We start from the raw sequence: 21,453 nt of genomic DNA on the forward strand, positions 1-21,453 counted from the left end.
GGTTCATGAAGCAAAGAGTTTCAAGGAAACTCCCTTCCTGGGGGCCTGGCATTTTCTCCATAATCTATATAAACCATAAAATTAATTTTTCCATTCCTGCATTAGTCTAGTGTATAGATTCACGTGCACTCTATTAAGCATTACCTCATAGTAAATGCCTTTTAAGATTGTATTCTAACATAGCTAAAGCCTTTTCCCAGTGTTCTTAGACTCCAGATAGCAAGGAGCTTAACCCATTCAGTAGCTAATAAAGCACTTGCCATTTTACTCAGCTGTTTACAGAAAGAGACTAAAATTCTCGCTGAGATAGAAATTCGTATTACAGACTACATTCCATGCCAAGAGCAAATTAGTATACTATACTGAAAATGGACAGTCTTCAGATATAGATAAGAATTAACGAGGCCTAGAGAATTTTGGGGTCAGTGACACTACATTATTCTTGAGGCGTGTCAAGAGTTAACTACCCTGGGGCTATTAACTCTAAGTGTAAAACTCTTGCCTGGCAGAAAGTGCTAATCTCTAATGTAAACATTTATCTGGTCCCTACAAATTCCCTTTGTAGTCACTCCCTTTGCATCTGTGCTATCTCTAGTGTTTAACATTTATCTGGTTCCTTTTGAAGTCACTCCTTTTGCACCTGGAAAAATTCAATGTGCCTTGTTCTGCAATTTATTCTGTATTATAAAAGTCTGGTGCTCGACTGGAAAATTACATTCAGATTCAACACCTCTCTTGTGTGTTTGACTGATTGTCAATACATCCTAATCTTTGCTCATCTACTCTAGAGACTCTTTCCTACGCAGGCACAGGGGACCAGAGGGTCTGCGGCACTCAGCAGTCAGGAAGCTGAGGCCAGTGGTCTCTAAATTCAAGGCCAGTGTGGTCTACACAGTAAGACCTAGTTTCAAAACAAACAAATGAGTGAAAGTATCTATTTTTTAAAAGTAATACACTAGTGAAGGAAATTCTAAGACAGCATTAACATTCAGCTGTGTTGTAATGACCGCATTTACTCATATCTACAATAGGAAGAACTAAAATATATGGGGAAATGTGCAGTTTGGTAGAAGAAAAGAACAAAGGAGTTTATAGTCCCCAACTAGGAGGGTGTAGACAAAGATCGGTAATTCTTAAAGAGATTAGAGTTATCAATTTCTCAAGGCTGGAGAGATTGCTCAGTGGTTAAGAGCACTGACTACTCTTCCAGGTGACCTGGTTCAATTCCTGGTACCTACATAGCAGCTGGCAACTGTCTGTAACTCCAGTTCCAGGGGACCTGAAAGCTACCCTCACACAGACAAACACCAATGCACATAAAATAAAAATAATTTTTTAAAAAAGTAAAGTAAAATCCTCACACTCTTTGCCTCATGGACTTCCTAACAGTGTCCTGAATGCAAAACTCCACCGCCCACTGAAGGCTCCGATTCGAGAAAATATTCATTCATTTGAAAGGAGAGAGGTCAAGTACTGAGAAAGCCATTCAAAGGGTTCCCTGCTTGTAACAACCACCTGGACCAGTCTTTTGCCAGGTCCAGCTTCCCAGGCACACACAAGCCACGACAGCTGTTGGGAAGGGTGGGTAGTGCCTTAACTTGACACAAGCTAGACTGAAACCTAGGGAAGGAGAAGCTTGACTGAGGGGCTGCCTCCATCAGACTGGCCTGTGGGCATCGTCTTTTCTTTTCTTTTCTTTTCTTTTCTAACAGACTTAGTTCATTTATTTTTCTTGTATAAAAACCCTTATGTGGTAGCCACAGCTGGAGCCTGGGGCCTCTGAACAGAGACTCTGGTGTGGGTTTTCATAAGATGATCAGTGAACTCCTGATAAGGAGTCTCTTTCCAGAGGTCGGGGGTCAGGTAGCTGTACATCTTGGAGATGGCATCAAAGGTGGCCTTAGCAAAGTTGCCCAGTGCATCCTCTGGCTGAAGTGTAGCAGTCATCTATACCGGCCAGCCGGCCGGCATCAGGAGCTTCTCTGGCACAGGAGCAGGCATTTTCTTAATTAGTGGCTGATGTGAGAGAGCCCAGCAGGTGGTCCTGGGGTGATAAGAAGCCAGGCTGAACATGGAGGGCAAGCCAGGAAGCAGTATTCCTCTGTAGCCTCTATGACAGCTGAGAGGTCTAAGCTGAAACAAACCCTTTCCTCCCCAGGTTCCTTTCAGTCATGGTGCTTTATCGCAGCAATAGAGACCCTAAAACAATATCTGGATCTGACAGAAGAACTTGGGAGTATCAACCAAGAGGCCCCAAGAGACACGGTGTGAGGCTAAAAAAGTGGATCCTGAGTGGCTGTGGCACCCTGGGGATGCTGACGGTGCACAGGACGCAGGGAGGAAAGCTGCAGCAGGGAACAGAACGAGGAACAAGACTACCAAACTCTTGGAGTCCATATGAGGCTGCCACAGCTCTAGACCAGTGGTTCTCAGCCTTCCTAATGCAGTGACCCTTTAACGCCGTTCCTCACGTTGTAGTGACCCACCCCAGTCATAAAATTACTTCATCGCTACTTCATAACTATATAATTTTACTGTACGAATCATAATGTAAATCTCTGATGTGTAAGCCCTGGGTGGGTCACAACCCACGGGTTGAGAATCACTGCTGCAGATGCTGACCATGGGGCTTCAGGATTTACTGGGTTTCCTGATGGGTTCTGGTGTTGTTTTGGTTCAGTCTCCTCTCACTAATGGCCTCGTTTCCCTACCCTAAATGGCGAATGTCTAATATATGCCTTGTATATTAAAAGTATAGAACTTGAGTTTTTAAAAAAAAAAAAAACATTTTTGGCATGCATCTGTGTGTGTGCTGTGCATGTATGTGTATGCATGTTTTCATCTATGTGTATACATGAGTGTGGAAACTGGGAGTTCTTTTCAACCACAGGCCACTTTATTCATTGCCGCAGGCTCTCTCAGTTTACCCTAGAGCTAGTGGGTCAGTCTGGCTAGCCAGCTTGCTCTGTGGTCCTCATCTCCACCTTCTGAGCACTGAGTTACACATGGGCCCCCACATCCACCAAGCACCTATGTGGGTCCCGGAAGGTCCAGATATTAAAGACCACACACACACACACCCCAGCTCCAGCTTTTTAAATTTTTATTTTATAGGTGCTTACGTTAAATCTGAATCTCAGCCACTGCAGTGCACACCTTTAATCCCAGCTCTCCTGAGGCAGAGACAGGCAGATTTCTGTGAGTTCCGGGTCAGCAAAGGAAAGAATCCATCCCAAAACAAAGGAGAAGGAAATGAACTTTGGAACAGTTTTGAAGCTGCTGAGGTTATAGGGACTTTAGGGGGTGAACTAAATATATTTTACATGTGAGGTAAAGAGGAGATGTCGGGCTGGTGAGATGGCTTAGTGGGTAAGAGCACCTGACTGCTCTTCCAAAGGTCCAGAGTTCAAATCCCAGCAACCACATGGTGGCTCACAACCATCTGTAACGAGATCTGGCTCCCTCTTCTGGAATGTCTGAAGACAGCCACAGTGTACTTACATATAATAAATAAATAAATCTTTAAAAAAAAAAAAGAGGAGATGTCAGGGACCAGATATAGAACATTCTGACTTAAAGATGTGTCTGGGCGGGGCGTGGTGGCACACGCCTTTAATCCCAGCACTCGACTTCTGAGGCCAGCCTGGTCTACAGAGTGAGTTCCAGGACAGTCAGGGCTACACAGAGAAACCCTGTCTCGAAAAACCAAAAAAAAGAAAAAAAAAAAAAAAGATGTGTCTGGGGGCTGGAGAGATGGGTCAACAGTCAAGAGTGCTTGCCGTGCTTACAGAGGACTAAGTTTGGTTCCCAGCACCCACATCAGATGGCTCACGACCTCCTGTAAGTCCAGCTCCATGGATCTGCTCCTACACCCATTTCTGGCCTTTCTTTCTTACATTACTTCATGTGAGGTATCTGGTCACAGCAATGAAAAAAAACTAATTAGAAGGGTGGGGGTTATGGATCAGTGGTTTTTTTTTTTTTTTTTTTTTTTTTTTTTTTTTTTTTTTTTATGTGCCAACTACACCACCGAGATCTGCAGGTGCAGTCTGGTGGGATAGCACTTGCCTAAAATGCAACCATGAGAGAGAGCAGTGCTTAGAAAACAGGAGGTGCAGGCGGGAGAGGAGGCTTGAAGACTGAAAGTGCTGGCTGCTGTTTCAAAAGACCTCAGTTTCTTTCCCAGCATCACGGTGGGTAGCTCAAAACTGCCTGTAACTCCAGCTCTGGGGGTCTGGTGCCCTCTTTTGAGCTCTCTGGTCACCTGCACACACATGAACACACACACATAATTTTAAAATAATAAAAATAAATACTCCTAGCCAGGCGTGGTTACATTAAATCTGCACACGCCTTTAATCCCAGCACTCGGGAGGCAGAGGCAGGCAGATTTCTGAGTTTGAGGCCAGCCTGGTCTACAAAGTGAGTTTCAGGACAGCCAGGGCTACACAGAGAAACCCTGTCTCAAAAAAAAAAAAAAAAAAAAAAAAAAAAAAAAAAAAAAAAAAAAAAAAAAAACAAAAACTAAGTAAATAAATAAATGCTCTTTAAGACTTATTTTATGAAAACCAGCTAAAACATGTCTGGAAGACACGTAATTGTTGGATAGAGTAAATAACTCAAAGATAGCATATGACTCCAGATGATTAAATTTCTGGTTCAACATTTAAAAAAAAGAGAGAGACTTATTTTAATGCGTTATGACTATTTTGTCTGAATGTAGTTATGTGTACCATGTGCGTATCTGGTGCCTACTGAGGGGAGAAGAGGGAGTCAGATCCCCTGAAACCAGAGTTACAGGCAGTTGTGAGCTACCAGGTGGATCCGGGGAACCAAACAAGCAAGTGCTCTTAGCCAATGAGCCACCTCTCCAGCCCCAGGAAGCTTGGAGGTGGGAGAGGGTACAGAGCCCAAGGCTGTGTCCTCAGTATGGGAAGAAAACACTAAGGATTATTACAAAGGGTTATGAAGGGTACAAGACATTCTGGGTTTACTAAATCTAAAGACCTGAAGATTTAGCAGTTAATATCTTAAACATCTAGGTTGGCTTCCCCTTCAGCAAAGGGCTTAGTGAGGAGCAACAACCTTGCAGGACTCTGCCAAAAACACACCCCAACACAGCTGCCCTGTTACACTGGGTGGGAGCTGAGGAGAAAGGGCAGCCAGAGGACAAAGAAAGTGCTAAGAGGGATTAGAGAGATGGCTCAGCGGGTAAGAGCACGGACTGCTCTTCCGAAGGTCCTGAGTTCAAATCCCAGCAACCATATGGTGGCTTACAGCCATCCATAATGAGATCTGACACTCTCTTCTGGTGCATAATAAATGTTTTATTTTATAATAAATAAATCTCTAGGTCAGAGCAAGCAGGGACTGAGTGAGCGGGGTTCACTGGAGCGAGCAGAGGTCCTAAAAATTCAATTCCCAACAACCACATGAAGGCTGTCTTAGTCAGGGTTTCTATTCCTACACAAACATCATGACCAAGAAGCACTTAGGGAGGAAAGGGTTTATTCAGCTTACATTTCCACATTGCTGTTCATCACTGAAAAAAGTCAGGACTAGAACTCAAGCAGGTCAGGGAGCAGGAGCTGATGCAGAGACCATGGAGGGATGTTCCTTACTGGCTTGCTTCTCCTGGCTTGCTCAGCTTGCTCTCTTATTGAACCAAGACTACCAGCTGAGAGATGGTCCCACCCACAAGGGGCCTTTCCCCCTTGATCACTAATTGAGAAAATGCCTTACAGTTGTATCTCATGGAGGTATTTCCTCAACTGAAGCTTCTTTTTCTGTGACAACTCCTGCTGTGTTAAGTTGACACAAAACTAGCCAGTACACCAGTCAACCCATCTACCTGAGTCTGGAAGGTTCAGTGAGAGACTATGTCTCACAAAAAAAGAAATTAGGTGGAAAGCAATTGAGAAAAGACACCCAACGTGGGCCTCCCGTTTCCACTCATGCACACGCACACACACAAGCACACACATGAACACATCCAACGCTTTTTTAATTGGCGGGGGGGGGGGGGAGAAACCCCTGCTTTTGAAGGAGTTCACAAGGCCTTGCCCCTCCCTGAAGATCTACAGGAGACTAATGGCTGCTGGGAGAGGACAAGACACAGTCTTTAGTGGTGTAGCATCTGCTAAGTTGTTCGTGCATCTGTAAGAGATTCTAATTAGACTCCCTGGTTGACCAAAAAAGGGGGATGGGCGGGTGGGTCCTGGAGACATGATTCAGGAGTTAAGAGTACTTGTTCTTATAGACCAGGGTTCAAGGCCCTGGCTTTCACACGGTAGCTTACAACCACCCATATCTATAGCTCCATGGGATATGATGACCTCTTCTGACCTCCCTGGGCACCAGGCACACCTGTGGTTCACAGAGAGATACACATGCAAGCAAAATGCTCACACACATAAAATAAAATCAAGATCAAAAAATAAAACTGCAGACCTAGAGACATACAGAGAGGGAAAGAGTCATGTTGGGGAAGGGGGGTGAAGGAGAGAAAGAGAGAGAATTAAGACTGAGGCAGAGGGTAATAGAAATAAGCAGGTACAGAGAACAGTGGAACACAGAGATTCGAGGGAGACTAAGAAACAAAGACAGGGCCGGGACGCTGAGACACTTCCAGAAAAGAATCAACCCCAGCCTCTTCCAGCGTCCCCTACCTTGCTCCCCAGGTCTGGGCTCCCTGCCAAGCAGGAAAACTAGATCTAACAGGCAAGGCGGGGGCAGGAAGGTGGCCCACATTCCCGAACAGCCTGTCCTTAAGAACTGACAGCCACACCCAGGGGCTGTTGCAGGAGTGGGCCCCTCCAGCCTGTGCCCTAGTCTCAGATAGGTGTCCCTCCTGAGGGCTGTGGAGACCAGGGGGTGTAGTAACAGACCTGAGACCTTGGCAGGGCATGAAAACCAGGGGGATAGAGTTGACCTGAGTCTGGGGCAAGGTGTAAGCAGAGATGCATGTGAGACGGCATCCAGAAGCCATAGGCTGGCAGGCACCAGGAACCTGAGGAGGAGCAGCAGCGACATTAGGGAAGCCAGGCCCATGAACAGACAGGCTTCCGGAGCAATGGAAAGAGCCAGGCACGGTGGGTGGGGTACACTTTGTTTTCTCCCCAAGACAGAGTTTCTCTGTGTAGCCCTGGCTGTTCTGGGACTCACTCTGTAGACCAGGCTGGCCTCGAACTCAGAGACCCACCCTCTTGCCTTTGCCTCCTGAGTGTTGGGATTGAAGGTGGGTCAGTACTACCTGACAAGACTCAGTCTTTTTTTTTTTGGGGGGGGGGGCGATTGGAGAGTGGCTTAGAGGACCAGGGTTCAACTCCCAATACCCACATTGCAGCTTGGCATCATTTGCTACTTCAGTTCCACGGGATCTGATGCCCTCCTCTGGCCTCCCTGAGCACCAGGAACACGTGTGGTGCCGAGATTTACAAGTAAGCAAAGCACTTATACAATAAAATAAAGGTTATTTGTGGGACACCCGACTCGCCAGCAAGTGAGACGCCACAACAGGATCCTTCTGCAACAAGTTTATTGGGAGAGCATGGACTGCATAGGCGAAAGACCCCGAGCCAAGAAATGGCGCTGTTTATATAGGCCTAGGAGTGACGTGTCCATACCTGATTGGTTATGCTACCAGTACCTCATTAATATGCGTCGGGCCAGGCAGTGACTCGGCAAAAAACTCTTATGCACATGCGCACATTGGTTGTTTACCCAAATTCATGGGTGGTGGCCAGTGGTAGCCAGCGCCATCTTGTAATGGCGTTTGCGGCTTCCCACAGTTATTTATTTATTTATTTATTTATTTTTTTAAAGATTTATTTATTTATTATATGTAAGTACACTGCAGCTGTCTTCAGACACTCCAGAAGAGGACATCAGATCTTGTTACAGATGGTTGTGAGCCACCATGTGGTTGCTGGGATTTGAACTCTGGACCTTCGGAAGAGCAGTCGGGTGCTCTTACCCACTGAGCCATCTCACCAGCCCCCCACAGTTATTTATAAAAAGAAAAAGGAAAAGTAACAGAAGTGATAAAGTCCCAGGTGTGAATTCCTAGGAACCAAAGGCACAGAGCCCAGGAGTGCCAGGCCAGTGATGTTACAATGTCAATGGTGTCTTTAGGAGTCAGGAGCATACTCAGGAAGCAGGAGGTAGACCTGTCTGGCATTTGAAGGTACTGTCCAGAACAGTCCCCCAGAAACAGCTGGGGGACTAAGAACAGGTCTTATAGGTACAGGGGACTTGGGGGAGATGTGCGCGTGCGCGTGCGCGGACACACACACACAGTCTCAGGGAAAATAGATATGAGAGTTAGAAGCTGAGTGGGGATGTAGGGTTAGGCATTCGAGGAACAGAGAAGTCTCAAACTCTTGCACCTCCCACACTAGTCTCCGCCCTGCTTCAATCCCCTGCCCCTTAAATCCCCTGTCAATTCAACTGCCACCGCACATTGAGGATCTTAGACAGGATGGTCACCTGCTTGGCGTTGCTGCTGCTGCTGCTGATTCTAATGCTGTTGCTTTGGTGGGGTGGGGTGGTCCGCCGCCAAGCTCAGATGCAGAAAGACTTACCCCCAGGGCCCGCACCTCTCCCGTTGCTGGGGAACTTGCTACAACTACAGTCTGGAGACTTGGACCGTGTGCTCATGGAGGTAGCTTCTACTGTGGGTTGGGGGAGGTGGATTTATGAAGGTGCTGTTGTGCCCAGCCAGAAGAGGGGTAGAAATCCCAGTTCACTGAAGAGACAGGATTGGGAGCCTGGACTCCTGTGTCTGAGGGAGGAAGGCTGGAGTCTGGTCCCCTGTGTCTGAGGGAGGACAGTGAGGCCTGGACCCCTGTGTCTAAGAGCTGATGCCTAGACTCCAGGGTCTGAAAAGTGAGGGGCGGTTTAGAACTAGACCTGTAGAATGAGGGCATGAGACGGAAACTTTGGGATCTAAGGAAGATGAGAGCTCTGAGGTCTCCATGGCACTTCCCATAGCTCTCCAGCCACTGGGGCCCAGTGTTCACTGTATGGCTGGGCCCGCTCCCTGCAGTGGTGCTGTGCGGCTATGAGGCGCTCCGAGATGCATTAGTACTGCAAGCAGATGCGTTCTCCGGCCGCGGGGCCATGGCTGTCTTCGATCGCTTCACCTGCGGAAACGGTGAGGCCCAGGGTGGGTGGAAGTGAGTACTAGACCCCTCAACTTGGTCTAAGGACCAGTGAAGCCGAGCAAAATGGGAGGTGCCTAATAAAGAATGGTGCTAATGAGGACGAGCTATTAGGCCTGGGGTCCAGTAGAGGTTCACAATGTAACCAATAGCAGCCTAAATTCCTAAGCCCTAAGAGCTGGTCAGGGATCCTACCCTCAAAGATGTCAGGCTGCGTGGTTTCAGCTGAGGTGCTTGGCATATGGTCTGGGAAGTGCAAAGCAGTAAGAAGTCATCCTTAGAGCGGCAAGGAAGCGAGCGACTAGGCCCAGCGTGGCCAACTCTTTTTTTTTTTTTTTTTGGTTCCCACTGTAGGCATAGTGTTTTCTAACGGGCCGCGTTGGCACTCGCTTCGCAACTTTGCACTTGGAGTGCTGAGGGAGCTTGGCGTGGGTAGGAGTACCATTGAGGATCGCATCCTGGAGGAGGCAGCATGTGTGCTGGATGAATTTCAAGCTACCATGGGTGTGGTCTGGCAGGGAAAGCATAACCACCTGGTTTGGGGTCGGGGGTGGGGGGGAAGGGGGGGATGGATGGAGCTATGTGGAGGAGGGACACAGCTTCTGTGTGAGGGTGCTAGAGGCTTGAGGACGAGGGTCTCCTCTGCAGATCTTACTAAATGTCACTTTTAGGGGACCACAGCTTGATTACTCAGAGCTGCTCTCACCCCCCAGGAGCTCCATTTGACCCCCAGCAGCTACTGGATAGTGCTGTATCCAATGTCATTTGTACTGTGGTTTTCGGAAAGCGCTATGACTATGGGGACCCAGAGTTCCGGAGGCTCCTAAACCTCTTCAGTGACAATTTCTGTATCATGAGTTCCCGATGGGCTGAGGTGAGAGGATGGGCTCCAATTTCTCATTTTACATGCAGCCTTGTGCCAAATTCCAGGGGCATAGCCCTACCTACAGTGGCTACAGATTTAATGACAAAGTTCTACAACACACAAAGTCCTGATTTAATTTTTCCACAAAGAAACCATGGCCTTGTCCAGGGCCCTATTAAGACCATTTCAGCAGGGTATGATGGCACATGCCTTTGATCCCAGTACTGGGAAGGCAGAGGCAGGAGAATCTAATTTGAGGCCAGCCTGGTCTACATATAAAGTTCCAGGTTAGCCAAGGATAGTGGGAATAAGAGAGAGAGAGAGAGAGAGAGAGAGAGAGAGAGAGAGAGAGAGAGAGAGAGAGAGAGAGGAGGGAGGGAGGGAGGGAGGGAGGGAGGGAGGAAGGAAGGAAGGAAGGAAGGAAGGAAGGAAGGAAGGAAGGAAGGAAGGAAGGAAGGAAGGAAGGAAGGAAGGAAGGAAGGAAGGAAAAGGAGAGGGGAGGGGAGGAGAGGTGTGGAGCAGAGGAAAGGAGAGAACCCTGTCTCTCCAGATATATAATATGTTCCCATCCTTCATGGACTGGATCCCTGGGCCCCACAACCGAATATTTAAAAACTTCCAAGAGCTCCGACTCTTCATCTCTGAGCAAATTCAGTGGCACTGGCAGTCACGACAGACTGGGGAACCCCGTGACTTCATTGATTGTTTCCTCGACCAAATGGATAAGGTACCAGTCCCTGCTACCCTTAACCATACCCACCCTGCCAAGCAGCAGGCATTAGAGCACCTCTGTCCATTCCCAGGAACAGCAGGACCTGGAAAGCCATTTCCAGGATGAGACACTGGTGATGACTACTCACGATCTTTTCTTTGGTGGCACTGAAACCACAAGCACTACTCTACGTTATGGGCTCCTCATTATGCTCAAGTACCCTGAGGTGGCAGGTTTGAGAACTGGGTCCATCCCTCCCCTCCCCCTAAGTGAAGAGAGGGTGGCTGGGGTGGGATCTCAGTAAAGCACAACTCAAAGCCTCCAATGACCGCAGCCAAGGTGCAAGAGGAGCTGGACGCCACTGTAGGTCGGACCTGGGCCCCTAGAATAGAGGACCGTGCCCGCTTGCCTTACACCAATGCGGTGCTACATGAGATCCAGCGTTTCATCAGTGTGCTACCACTGGGGCTGCCCCGGGCCCTCACCCGAGACGTAAACCTCAAGAACCACTTCCTGCACAAGGTGCACATGGAGCCTGGGAATTCTGCACTGGGGAGAAGGGGACAATTCAGAGACTAGGTTCGGTGAGGGCTAACACAACCAGTACCTGGGGCTCCCTCCCAGGCTCTGCCAACCACCTTAGGGGCTGGGGTGTAGCTATGTGAGATCACTTGCCCAGCACCGCAGGGCCCTGTGTTAGGTGCCAACAACAGAAAGAGTCTGGGTGAGGGGCTCACACTCAAGTCTGTGGGTCACACTGTTTTACCCACAGGGCACATTCGTGATTCCCCTACTTGTGTCTGCACACCGGGATCCCACCCAATTCAAGGACCCTGACCATTTCAATCCCACCAATTTCCTGGATGACCATGGCGAGTTCCAGAACAACGATGCCTTCATGCCCTTTGCCTTAGGTCTGGGGTAGGAGGGAGGGGACCTGAGTGGCTAGCACTGGGGGACTGGCAGGGGCTTGCTCATCCCACACCTGCACCCACACCCACAGGAAAGCGGATGTGCCTGGGTGCTGGCCTAGCCCGTTCCGAGATCTTCCTCTTCCTGACGGCTATCCTGCAGAAGTTCTCCCTGCTCCCTGTGGGAAGTCCTGCCAACATCAACCTTAACCCACAGTGTACTGGTCTGGGTAATGTGCCCCCAGCCTTCCAGCTCCGCTTGGTGGCCCGCTGAGCTTGGGCTTCACTGGTGATCTCAGTGGCCCTGATATCCTTACCTGCCCTAACTGTATGTGTAAATCTCTTTACAGAGAGGAATACAAGTGTGTGCAGCTCTGAGGTAAACTTTTATTTCTTGGCTGGCAGAACCTCCATACCCATGCTCGTCATGGCACCCTACTCTGCCCAGACAGTGGCAGCCCAGTCCATACACTGCCACAGCCAAAGGGGCTGGGGAGTCACTTCACATTCCAGGCCGGAGGAGTGGGGACGAGGGTGAGATGACACCCACACCCCAACACACCTTTCCAGCAAGAGGCCATGACTCACCTCAACCCCAAATCCTGCCTCTTCTCAGCTCTACACTCAACGGACCAGACACAGCCACCAGTCATGACCGCCAGCCACACTGGCCACTGCCCAGGTCAAAACCCAGCACCGCTCGCTCACGGGGCAGCAGAGGTCTCTCCTTGTTGCTCCTCAGTGATACTTAGTGCCCTCCACACCACACAGTACAGAGGCAAGCCAGAAGCAGCAGCAGTGGCAGGAAAGGAGCGGGCACTGAGGCAGGAGCTGCTGCTGGTCCACGCAGCTCTGGGGCTGGCCATTAGGTAGGTGTAGTTGGCTGTGATACTGGTACTTGAACACCTTTCTGTCCCGATGCTGAGGATGAGAGGAAGACAAGAAATTGTGAATCACTAGGAAGGGACAAAGAAGCCAAAAGAAACCTGCGAAGATGGGGAGAACATTAACAGAAAAAAAAAAAAAATGGGTCTCAGGTAGGGGATACCAGGAAAGTAGGCAAGAACTGGGCAAAGGGACTGGTGAGAAAGACCTGTGGGAGCGGGCTGGCGGCAGTGCTGGCCTAGTGTGGCAAAGGCCCTGGGAACCACTCTCAGCACCCAAGGGGGTAAGAAAGGCTAAGGACCTGGCAGCACACAGGGACTAGGAAGGACAAAGGAAGAAAGCACGTACCTAGCTGATACTTGTCTCTGGCTGCTGCCCGTTCCTTGGCATCAAAATACCAGACAGTGATGGCGTACCTGAAAAATTGGGCAGTCAGAATGACTTTTCTGCCATTCTAGAGCCACCTCAGCTGACACCTCCACCCTTGCAGGTCCCACTTAGGCCCTCTCAGCATCTCATCACTCCCCTGTCAACTCTGGGGACTGGGGACAAGCTAAGAAATGTTTGGCACAGGGGAAGCAGCTGGACAATCCCTAAAGTACAGGTCATACCTGGTGGCATAGGCTGGCTTCACCTCATGTGGGTTCCGTCGGTCAGACCAGAAAATGAGCAACCGGTCAAAGAGTGGCTCGATGTTGGCTACCACTGGCCGACCCTCGGGGAAGATCTGCAGCAGGCCGCCATGCACCTGGGGGCAGGCCAGATGAGTCTACTGGTGAAGCCTGTAGCCTGTCTTACACCGCACCCATGTGCCCACCAGGGGGCGCAGCGCCAGCACACATCACTCCCTCCCAACACTCAGGCCCTTAAAATGAATGACAGCCCAGAGTCTACATTGCCATGGAGATGGGCAGGAAGCTACTAAAGACAGGAAAAGGGGGAGAATGTACAAGTCTGGGTGGGGCTAAGCAGACGGCACCATTCCCGGAAAAGAGGGAGGGCCCACAGTCAGCTAAAGAGGAGCCAGCAGATGTCACTGCCCTGTGAGCTGAGGAGTGGAGGGCAGGATCCCAGCTGGAACATAAGCATACCATCCCAACCCCAAACCCTACCTTAACATCCCAGTTCTGATTCAGGTAATAGATACAGGTGATGCAGCGCCCATCGCCGTGGGGATTGTCAACATGCCTCACGTACCCGAGCCCATTGCCTGGATAACACGCCACCATGGCCTGGTAGAAATGGAGAAAGGTGGTTTACTGAGACCAGGCAGAGGGAGTTCCAACCCAAGAGACCTTTGTCCTCCTTCAGCCAGATTCCATCCTCAAGTTCACAGAAATCTAAGCTCTTTTGCTTCAACAAGCCACACTCCCACCTCCATCCCCACTCTAGAACCAGAGGGACTCAATGTGTAAATGATGGTTTGTGCTTGTTAGAGAGATCCTAACCTTAGCCATGTGTAGTGGTGTGTGGTACACACCTGTGATCCAGCACTAAGCATGCAAGCTTTAAGGCTGGCTTCAAGTACTCAGTGAGAGCACAGAATCTCCTAAGTTTTGAGATATGGAGGCTCCTTGAGTCTGGAGCCTCTTCGAGTTAGTTCTGTTAGGGTTCGAAGAAGGTACAGCCTAGATTTTTTTTTTCAAGGTTCTCTCAGGTGACTCCACTGTGAAGTCATGCTGACTTGACCACACTTGACTACAGTCTCCAGCTACAGGATCTGTCCCGTGAATATAGGACAGGAACCTGACCTAGAACTCCAGCTCCAAGCATGCTGCACACTGCTGCCATCCCCAGTCCTCCAATAGGCCTCACCTACCCCTCTGTAAAATGGAGTTGATAAGCACCGCCCATTAACAACATCTCAGAGGCAGGCCTCCACCAGGTCTCATGTCTGTGGCACAGGGCTGCCTTAGGGTTCCAGATTTTCCCTGTCTCTCAACCAGACAGCCAGGGCCTGAGGGTATTTGTTACCAGGAAGCTAACAGACAAGGCCCAGCCACCTCTGCAGACCCAATATGCAGGGCCAAGTCTCTGTAGCCAAATGAGCTGTGGCACTGGGGAAGGAAATTAAGTTCCCCACTCGAGGTAACGCCACTTGACAGGATGCTGAGAACTGAACTAAATTGTGTGCATCTGCAAAGATACAGCGCCTGCTGCTCCAGGACAGAGAACTGAAGCACAAGCTGAAACGTTACAAAGTCAGAGTCGCCCCAGTGCAACTCCATTGGGAGAGTTCACAGTAAGCAAAGTGAAGTAGTTAGCATGAGAACCCTTTGGCTTTTGCCCAGTCAGCAACCATCTCTCTTGATCCTGCCACTCAGGTACTACTCTGCAAGCTGGGGTTCCCTGACAATGCTCAGCTACACTTTTGGGTCCAACCTAGCCCAACAAGACAACCATAGAAAACCACTCCTAATCAGACCCATCAATGTGTGTTGCTGAAATAGGAGGCTTACCCAGCACTCCATGAAGGTTACTTCAGCCCTACATCCTCCTCTCAAGACTCTCCTCTACCCACTGACCCCAGGGTTCACCCCGCTGGCACACTGAAGCCCTCCCTGCATCCCATCTATACACCCGACCCAGCACACACCCTACTTTGGGAAAGAGCCTTAGTAAGGCCACACAGCAGTAATGAGCTTCACTACCAGGGTACAGTAAGTGACAAGGTCCCCAGGGAGAAAACCTGGCCTCTGAGCTCAGGAGGGCAAGTCTTCCCTGCATGACTTCTGCAGATGGGATGGCCCTCTAGGCAACCACTCACTGGGAGGAAAGCATGTGGCTATGGCCTGGTGGCTTGGAAGCAATGAGTCACTGATTAGAGATGGGCAAGGCCTCCTGAGCTGGAAATCCAATCAGGGCTCAAGCAGGTTCTTCGAACTGATGGGGACAGCAGACAGTGCTGTACTACCTTTAATCAATCCCCGCACAGCACTACACACCCGGAAAAGTACAATCCCCACCATAGGGCCAAGACCACCGGCCTGCAAGTTCTGACTCTCCCTCTGCTCCAAGCCTCAACACACCTACCTTCTCCCCACCTCAAAGCCTGCAATCCTGTCTGTGTTATTTTAACAGGTCCCTAGACCTTAGCACAACTAGCATCATGTTAGGGGAACTGTCCTGACCTCAAAACCTAGCATATAAGAGACCCAATACCTGTCAGAACAGAACAAAGATGTAGCCCATGGTTCCAAGAAAATCCTAAATGCACCAACCTTGCTCTTCTGTCTTGGCTTCTGTAGTTCTGCTTCTTTCTAAACTGAAATGTGCCAACCAGAACATGCTGTTTGTGCATAAAAGACACACAGCTGTAAGGCTCAGGGTTGCATGATCTAGGCAAGCTCTGCACGCAGCTGACAGGCAGCAATGAAACCTTTTGGGCTTTAAGAGTGTCTATGTGGTGGTCTCTGGTGGACTTGTCTCACCTCACTACTGCTCAGGACGCAGCATCTAGGTGGCTGTCCAAGAAGCTCTGGGCCAAGCCAGAGTACCCAGGGTTCTACCTGCAGTATCAAAGTGCTGCTCTCAACAGCGACACCCCGCCCCCCCCCCCAAGGAAAAGTTTCAACCACAGGGACAGCAGTAGAGTGACAAAGAAACTTACTCTCCAGGATGCCGGAATCACCGCTATTGGAATAATGTACCAAGGACCATACCATGCCACACACAGCATTATCAGAAGCCAGTGACTCAGTCAGACAGCAGGCCCTGCCTCCAAGCTACAATTAAAGGGGCAAACTACACTAGCTGGACCCTCCCTGGGGATCCCTCTGCTCACCCTGATGCCAGTCAATTCCTCCAGCTACAAGTCCACAGAGAAGAGACAGGGAAAGAAGGGAAGGGAAAGGCAGAGGAAGAGCTCTGCTCAGGAATGACCTAGGCTAGGTTACTACTGGTCAAGGCCACACTTCTGGCCGGTCTCCTCACTGCCACTGCCTCAGATCACTTCAATACCCCCCAGTCACAACTCTCGAACACAGTAAGGGAGGCTACATGTGGCCCTTCCTTTGTAAGTGGGAGAGCATGGAGTTGCCATGTAGAGTGCTTGGGCTATAGCTCCCTCTGTCCCTCTGACCAATCTGACCTGTTCTTTCCTCCCGAGGGATAAGAGCCACTTAAAAGAACCTGACTCTTAGCCCTCCACAGTCCTAGCTCAGGTCCTGTCACTAACACAGGTGGGAGGAGGCCCCACCTATCCCTTTAAATTGCTTTCCCAAATTGCTTGAGTAGCCAGGCACTTGAACCAGCTTTCTCATCCTCTGAGGCTACAAAGCTATGTCCCAGTCCCTGGGTGCTCAGCTCTCCTGGTGTCCCCACTGACTTCCCTCCTGCAAAGCTGCTGAGCTGGGGAAGCAACACCGATCTTGCCTGCACAGAAGCCAAACCCAGGGAGGCTCTTCAGCTATCAAGTAACAGGAGGGAGATGGAAGTAGGGCAGGTTCCAGCTGGGGTGGGGAGGAAACAGACCTGGGCCTGGGGGATGGGAGGCAGGGGCCATGGTGCCCAAGCCAGTTCCAGTCGGAAAAGAAAGCTGTACTGAGGCAGAACCCAAGATAGGGCCGTGGAGATATGGGAGGGCACCATTAGGGCAGAGCGCAGTCCGTAAGACCACCAGCCTGCAGCAGGCACTCTCTCAACGGACTGTATTCAGATCACACCAAGCCTCAGACTCACACACCCTTCCATGAAGAAAACAGGTATGTCAACAGACTAGAAAGGCCGTGGAGGTCACTGTCTGTCCAGTCGGCTCCTGACAACTGCCCACTAAATGTACACCTTTCCCAAGAAGGTCTACGGCTTTCAGCAGATTTATCCGAAAAGCCCTGACTTCAAAAGCATTAAGAACTACTGTTCTGCAACAAGGAGGCATAGAGGAGAAAAATATAAAGGCAGAGGGTCAAGGAAAGAGATCAGAGACATGCAGGTAGGAAGTGACAAACAGTCAGAGAACAGAGAACAGGGACTGGGGCGGGGAAGAGTGGGAAAGAGCCTGACAAGTGCTCTACCTGCGCGAGCACACTGTCACCCAGTGTCACCATTGGGAAGCTGCTCCTGGTGCTCCTGGCTCCAAGAGTAGGCTCACAGGGCAGAATGGAGGCCAGGCTCCGTGCTCAACTAGACAGGCAGCACCCCATCCTCGGCCTAGGCTAACTCGACACTGCCAGCCTTCCCTCCGCCTTCTGGTTCTGCCATCTGCGTGCCAGCTTCACTACCCGTGGTCTAAGGAGAGTCTGGACAGTCAGGGGCTCTGGGTCTCCCAAGGTCGAGGACCACCACCACCCCGGGCTGAACTATTTCTGGTACAAAACTCAAAGTTTGGAGGGAGGTAACTGTAGCCCCTCTGACGGAGGTGCCTACACCCTGCTACATAACCCGCAGAGGATTGTCTCCAGACCCCCATGCCACAGCATCAGGCACGCACCAGAAAAGTGCCTTACCTTGGTGCGCCCATTGATGACGTAGTTGCCCAGCCGCCCTGCACAGTGGCGGATTACTGCGTCCACGTGAGCCATGAGGGCACCAATGCTCCGGCAGCCTGGCTCGTGACCTTCTACCCAGGCAATCTGGTCCCCACGAATGCTGCGCGGTGGGATCGCCCGCTGGCTCACTAGTTGCCCATCACGAAGACGCCCGCCCCACTTCAGGGCTTCCACCTCAGCCAGCACACGGCCACCCAGTACTGCCCCCAAGAAGTTGTCCTTGACACAGATACCATAGTACCGCATGCAAGGCACAATATAGTCCAGGGCCAGGCGCTCAGGTGCAGAGGGCTGGACTTCCTCCCTCAGCCTAGCACTTGCCTCGCCACTGCTACTGGTAGTGTTGCTGCTGCTGCTGCTGCTGTTGCTGGCACCGCTGTCACAGCCCATACCACTTTCCCCCTTGGCCTCCTGGTTCTCTTGCCTGGCCCACGGTCGCTTGCTGGGTGAAGGGGCATCCCCACCATCCTTGGCCCACTTCCGTTTGGGGGCCTCAGGCCGGGCACCCTGGGCCGCCAGTCGCTGGCACTCCTTGGTGACCAACGCAGCAGCACCTTCACTCTGCAGTGGCCAAAGCTCACCACCATCCTGCCCACCAAAGCCCTCCCGCAGGGGACTGGCAGTGGTCGTAGTAGCAGTGGCTGTGGTTCTGGGGGTCCCATTGCCAGCCGAGGCCTCCCCAGATGCTCCTGGACGGTGATAGGCCGGGAGCAGAGGGCAGGGCAGGTAACTCTCCACCCCCATTCTGGCTCGGCTAGACTCCAAGGACTCTGACACAGACCCTGGCAACTGAGGGAGAGCTTGATTCAGGGCCTGCGGCTGGCACGGGCTGTCCATGGCAGCAGTGTCTTCATCCCCCGGGCATGGAGGGCACGGCCCGGGCCCATGGTGCCACCCTCCTCCGCCTCCTCCTCCTCCACTTGATGCAGCCCGGGGCCGCTGGGCCTCGTGTGGGGCAGGGTGAGGCAGGGCAGGCAGCAGGGGCTCCTCTAGTGCTCTGGGGGTGCTCGCTGGTCCCCAAGTCCACAGTTGTCTCTAGGAGCTTGAGAAGGGACTGATGGGGGTGGCTGGAAAAGAGAAAAGGAAGAACTTAAAAGAAGTCAAGAGACGAGCAGGTGGGAAGGGGTGGGGATGGTACCAGCAGGAAGTAGATGACAGACTGGGCCACAACAAACACACACGCACACAGGGAGACAACATGGGGCATATAACTTGGGAATTTGAGAGGGAATGTCTGGCATAAAGAGTAATAGAGAGAAAGTGCAGAGAACGTTGCATGACGGCCCAGAGAGGAAGGTGATAGGGAGACAGATATCTGTGGACGAAAAGCGACGATGCAAGTGGAAAATACAAGGTACCTGCCTGAGGTTTCTATAGAGACTCAGAGAGATGAGGAGGGAGGAGACACAGAAAACGGGAGTGTGGAATCTAGGGTAAAGTCAGGGTTGTGGGGAACCAACGGGCAATGCCACCGCGCAACATTCGCGGGAACCTAATCGCCTGGGTGGAAGATTACGAGCCAGGGCAGGCGGGGAAAACCGGGAGTCCAGGGACAAAGAGAACAGGGAGAAAAACAAGACGGCAGGGGAGCGGGAGGGCCGGTGGGGTCGACCTGTGCCCTACGGGAGGAAGCCTACTGGGGCCCGACACACACCCAGCCGGAAGGGAGGTCCTGCCAGACGGACGGACTGACGGAAGGGAGCCCGAGAGCAGAGTCCGACCCGACTGCCTTCCTCCCAACCCCCTCCGCCAGGACCCAGGGGCCGCGGGACGCCCCGGGTGACTGAGGCGGGGCCGCCTCGGCCCGGCCCCTCCCCTTGGTGGTTATTGCGCGCTCCCGTGGCCCCCAATGGTCCGCCCCACCGCGCCGGGCGCGCGCTTCCTTCCCCACCCCCAACGCCCTAGCGTGGGGTCGCTGCCGCCCGCGCGCGCTCCCGCCTCCAGCCCCGTCGCCCGCGCCCGGCCACCGGGCCTCAGACTCCTTCTCCTCCCCGGGTCTTTCCCTTCGCGCGACCTCCTCACCGAGCTTTTTCCTCCGGCCTCGGCGCCGCCGTTTGTGCCAGCCGCCCTGCGCTTCGCAGCGCGCCATACCCCGCCCCCCACCGCCCGCGACGCCCCGCCCCCGCCTCGCCCGCTGGGCACGTGACAGCGGCCCGGCCGAGGAGACTGCGCGTGCGCGAACCGCACGTTGACAGGAGGCTTAGAACGCACTGCCCAAGAAGTGAGCTGGTCCGGGACGCGAGGCTTATTTGCATTATGTGCTCCTCCCCTTCCACGCGAAAGCAGACACGCAGGTTCAGTAAAAGGCGTTCTGTGAGTTCTCAAGACGGCCCCTTGGAGAGGGGTACAAAAGAGCAGTTTCACACAGAAAGGCCCACCCCTCGGAGCCAAAAGTGTCAGTGAACTTGTCAGCTGGGTTCTTGGCATTTGCTATGCAAATGTCTCATTTACATGGGCCGCTCCTGCACACAGCCCAAGAGTATATTGAGAAATGACTGCGCAGTTAGTTGGAAAGTGTATGTAAATTCCTACGTCAGTAATTTACATAAGCACTTAAAAAAAAATAACGGTGAGTACGGGACGTCCTTAGAGAAGCGAAACCGGGTAGAACAAATGAGCAAATGTGTACTATTTGCATGACCCGCTCCTCGCTGCTCCCTCAGGGCAACTGTGGGAGTCAGATTAAAGCAACCTGGGACAGACTCACAAAGAAGACATTTGCAAAACCCAGCTCCTCTGTAGCCCAAGCGGATTTTTTGTTTCTGTAGTGCTGGAGACTGAATCCAGAGCTTCACATGTGCGATGCAAGCGCTCTACCACTAAGCTACTCTTAATATTTATACCACCATTCCGGGGAGGGCTGTGTGGATAGGGTTATTTGAATGCCCGACCCTTTCCACCAACTCCAGGGCCTAACAAATGGGCAATAAGTGGGCTTGGATACTTGCTGACATTTTGTGAGAGCAGCTGAAGCTGTCCTGAGGGGGGCTGCACCTGTCTCCAGAAGGCTATGGCTATAAAGACATCAGGGTACATTAAGTATGACCAGGAGTCCGGGTTGCACAAGAACCACAGTGGCACATGGCGAAGAATGTTCGTGTTCGCAGGCACACAGACACACACAAAGAAACAAATCTCCATCAGTGCACACACAAACCTCAGGAGCACGTGTTTTTAGGAACACAGTGAGCCACCGTCCTAGTTTGCAGACATGAGGTGGTGTACACTAAGTCAAACCAGGCACAGACTCAAGACCCCCCCTTAGATTCCCAAGTCCTCGGTCTTGATGTTGCACACAACAGCAGCCTCACCAACACAGTCACCAGGCCAGAGACTACTCACATGCCACAGTGTCATACTGCCCCATACATGTCACACACAGGGATGTCATCGCTGCACACACCACCTTTGATGGATCGTGTACTGCCACTAC

At 51.5% G+C, this 21,453-nt stretch overlaps 2 protein-coding genes across 6 annotated transcripts; one reads left to right on the forward strand and one right to left on the reverse strand.

The window, feature by feature from the left end:
- Positions 1 to 7,072: 7,072 nt before the first annotated feature.
- Cyp2t4 (cytochrome P450, family 2, subfamily t, polypeptide 4) lies at positions 7,073 to 11,923 on the forward strand. The gene is made up of 10 exons (NM_001100184.1): positions 7,073 to 7,091; positions 8,475 to 8,662; positions 8,992 to 9,154; positions 9,516 to 9,665; positions 9,875 to 10,035; positions 10,577 to 10,753; positions 10,830 to 10,971; positions 11,073 to 11,260; positions 11,511 to 11,652; positions 11,742 to 11,923. The coding sequence occupies exons 1-10, from the start codon at positions 7,073 to 7,075 to the stop codon at positions 11,921 to 11,923; spliced, it is 1,512 nt and encodes a 503-aa protein (NP_001093654.1).
- Positions 11,924 to 12,016: 93 nt separating this feature from the next.
- On the reverse strand, positions 12,017 to 20,161 carry Egln2 (egl-9 family hypoxia-inducible factor 2). 5 transcript variants are annotated; one of them, NM_053208.4, is made up of 6 exons: positions 20,043 to 20,161; positions 17,979 to 19,087; positions 13,647 to 13,766; positions 13,146 to 13,282; positions 12,883 to 12,950; positions 12,017 to 12,570 (listed from the first exon to the last, which is right to left on the reverse strand). In NM_053208.4, the coding sequence occupies exons 2-6, from the start codon at positions 18,855 to 18,857 to the stop codon at positions 12,515 to 12,517; spliced, it is 1,260 nt and encodes a 419-aa protein (NP_444438.2). In that variant the 5' UTR covers positions 18,858 to 19,087; positions 20,043 to 20,161; the 3' UTR covers positions 12,017 to 12,514. The 5 variants fall into 5 exon arrangements, with proteins under 5 accessions (NP_444438.2, XP_030097850.1, XP_030097851.1 ...); XM_030241990.1 differs by having other exon boundaries at positions 18,342 to 19,087; positions 20,043 to 20,156; XM_030241991.1 differs by lacking the exon at positions 20,043 to 20,161 and adding an exon at positions 19,675 to 19,904 and having other exon boundaries at positions 18,342 to 19,087.
- Between the last annotated feature and the right edge of the window lie 1,292 nt (positions 20,162 to 21,453).

This window comes from Mus musculus, chromosome 7 (assembly GCF_000001635.26).
Source record: "Mus musculus strain C57BL/6J chromosome 7, GRCm38.p6 C57BL/6J".
NCBI classification, from domain to species: domain Eukaryota; kingdom Metazoa; phylum Chordata; class Mammalia; order Rodentia; family Muridae; genus Mus; species Mus musculus.